We start from the raw sequence: 2,415 nt of genomic DNA, 5'->3' as shown, positions 1-2,415 counted from the left end.
TTCAGTCACAAGCTTGATGTAAGCATTGCAAGCTAGGAATATGGGACCAAATAATTTAACGTTTCCCTTAAAACGAGCAGGGAATATGTACAAAAAGTGCTGTTCTTTCTAAACGGTTCACCTGATATGGATGAAAATACCCCCAAATTAAAGCTGACAGTCTGCACTATAACCTCAGTCATTGTATCACTTCAAATCCTAAGTGATGAAGTACAGAGCCAAAACATGTCACTGTCCCAATACATGGAGCTCAATGGGTGACCCAACTGGAGGACTGCTAAACCATTGTGGCGTTATCATAAACAGGGGAGCAACATTTCGTTAGCATTTGTGGTCACACATCCATCCCTGACAAGAGATCGGACTCCACTCCTATTAATTCATAAGAGTAACAGCTTCATAAAATGTGTTATGTTAAAAACATAGATCATTATCATTTAGGTTTATGACATCTAAGCAGGTATTTGGAGAGGTGGGACTTGCGAGCAAAGCTGATAAAGCAGAGGGGACAGGAATAACGTTTCCCATTGTGGATTTTCGGTGAGTGTGGGTCCTCATGTGCAGGGTCAGAGAACTTGAGCAGATAAACCGTTTGTGGCATTCACAACATTCAAATGGCCTCTCCCCAGTGTGGTGGCGCTTGTGTTTAGCCAGATCTCCAGACTGAGTGAAGCTTTTACCGCACTCTGTACAGGTGTATGGTTTCTCACCTGTGTGAGTGCGCTGGTGGTTCTTCAGGTGGTCGAGTCCGGCAAATTGCTTGTCACAATGGTAAGGCCTCTCACCGGTGTGTGAGCGCAGGTGTATGTTCAGCACCCCAATCCTTATGAACTTCTGCCCACAAACCCCACAATGGTAGTTTTTCTGGTTATTGTGGATATTCACGTGTGTGTTCAGATAACATTTGTCAGCAGTCTTTACCACACACAGTACATTTGAAAGGTCTCTCCCCTGAGTGTGTGCGCAGGTGAAGCTTCAGACTTCAGGAAAACTGCCTGTCGCATTGGAAGCAAGAGTACTTCCTCTCACCAGCGTGAACAGTCATGTGCTTCCTGAGGAGCGACTTCTGTTTGAAATCCTTCCCTCAGTCCTGGCATTTGAATGGCTTGACCCCATTGTGTATTAACAAGTGATAACGGTAAGCGCTGGTATCTGAGAAGCACTTGCCGCACTCCTTGCAGACATAAGGTTTCTCACCAGTGTGGATGCGCATGTGACTGTTCAGGCTTGTAAGAGTAGTGACGATCTTGCCACAATCTAAGCATTGGAAGCCGACTTCCAAACAGATCACCTGTTTAGTGTCCTTAGGTCTAGAACCCTCTGGTTCGTGACACCGGTAAGGCCCCAGGCTCCAGAAATTCTCAAAGCTCTTCTCACAGTCCGCGTAACTGATGTGTCCATCGGTGAGAACAATGGATATGTTGTGCAAACTCTTGCAGTGCTTCAGCAGGCTGCCCAGATACTTGAATCTGCGGGAACACTGTGGGCAGGTGTGGAATTTCTCCTGAACCCTGTGGGGACGGCCAGTTCTCCGGGGAGGGGCAGGTTTCTGGGGACGGGCAGAGGGGTGGGCCTGGCGGGTATGAATGTCTAGCTGTCGTGGTGTATGGAACATGCAGCTACAGTGGAGACAGCTGTGTGTGGGGCCGTACACTCTTTTACTCTTTGAGACTTGGCTTTTCAACATGGCCAGGTACTGCTTCTGGTGTTTGTTCTTGATGTGATTCTCTAGGAAATAACAATCAGTAAAGGAGATGGTGCAGTGTGGACAAGGAAAGAACTGAGGAGAACCTGAGAGTGAGGGATAGAAGAGATGGGTATGATAAGAGGAGGGAAAAGGGGAGACCATAATGGTAAATGTAATTTTCCTCAATCAATAGTCCTTGCCGACATTAATATGAATGTTCCAGTAACCATCACCCATTTAAACTGCACTGTTGGGAGTAGACTGTTGTAGTATGTTAAACAGTATGTCCTGCCTCCATGGTTGTCTTCATCCTTCCTGACATCTGTCACCTCCTTCACCAAACACACTTTAATGTCTCTCAGAAGTGTCTTAACCACCACCTTATGGATCAGAAAGATACAGAAACTACAAGTATGCATTAACAATCTTAATGATCTTGCCACAATACTAGGAACATTAGAAAACACTAATCCTACTTACCTCAGCCAACCTGGTTAGCACTACCACAGGATCCTTGTGGAGTGTACTAGAATCTGAATGATGATTTGAACTGGTGCTCTTTGAGAGTGCTTGGGTACAATCTGGTTCATCTCTGCAGGTGGAGTCATCACCTGACTGTGGGTCATGTTCAGTTTATGTTATACCCAGGTTTCCATGGTGTTTAGTCCCCTTGATTTTTTTGTGCAGTGGTTTAGTTTTTGAACGTTGTTTGATCTTCATCTTGTTGA

At 45.5% G+C, this 2,415-nt stretch overlaps 1 protein-coding gene across 1 annotated transcript; it reads right to left on the bottom strand.

Annotated features, from left to right (window-relative positions):
• Window positions 1-1,084: 1,084 nt before the first annotated feature.
• LOC110503622 (zinc finger protein 678-like) lies at window positions 1,085-2,394 on the bottom strand. Its single transcript, XM_021582058.2, has 2 exons — window positions 2,168-2,394; window positions 1,085-2,067 (listed from the first exon to the last, which is right to left on the bottom strand). Exon 2 carries the CDS (start codon window positions 1,847-1,849, stop codon window positions 1,085-1,087), a length of 765 nt encoding a protein of 254 aa, XP_021437733.2. The 5' UTR covers window positions 1,850-2,067; window positions 2,168-2,394.
• Window positions 2,395-2,415: the final 21 nt, after the last annotated feature.

Source organism: Oncorhynchus mykiss, chromosome 3, assembly GCF_013265735.2.
Source record: "Oncorhynchus mykiss isolate Arlee chromosome 3, USDA_OmykA_1.1, whole genome shotgun sequence".
Lineage (NCBI taxonomy): Eukaryota > Metazoa > Chordata > Actinopteri > Salmoniformes > Salmonidae > Oncorhynchus > Oncorhynchus mykiss.
This window is presented reverse-complemented; position numbering and strand designations above follow the sequence as displayed.

Coding starts and splice junctions, on each gene's coding strand:
- LOC110503622 (XM_021582058.2), bottom strand. CDS start 1,849: ATGGTCTCCCCTTTTCCCTCCTCTTATCATACCCATCTCTTCTATCCC.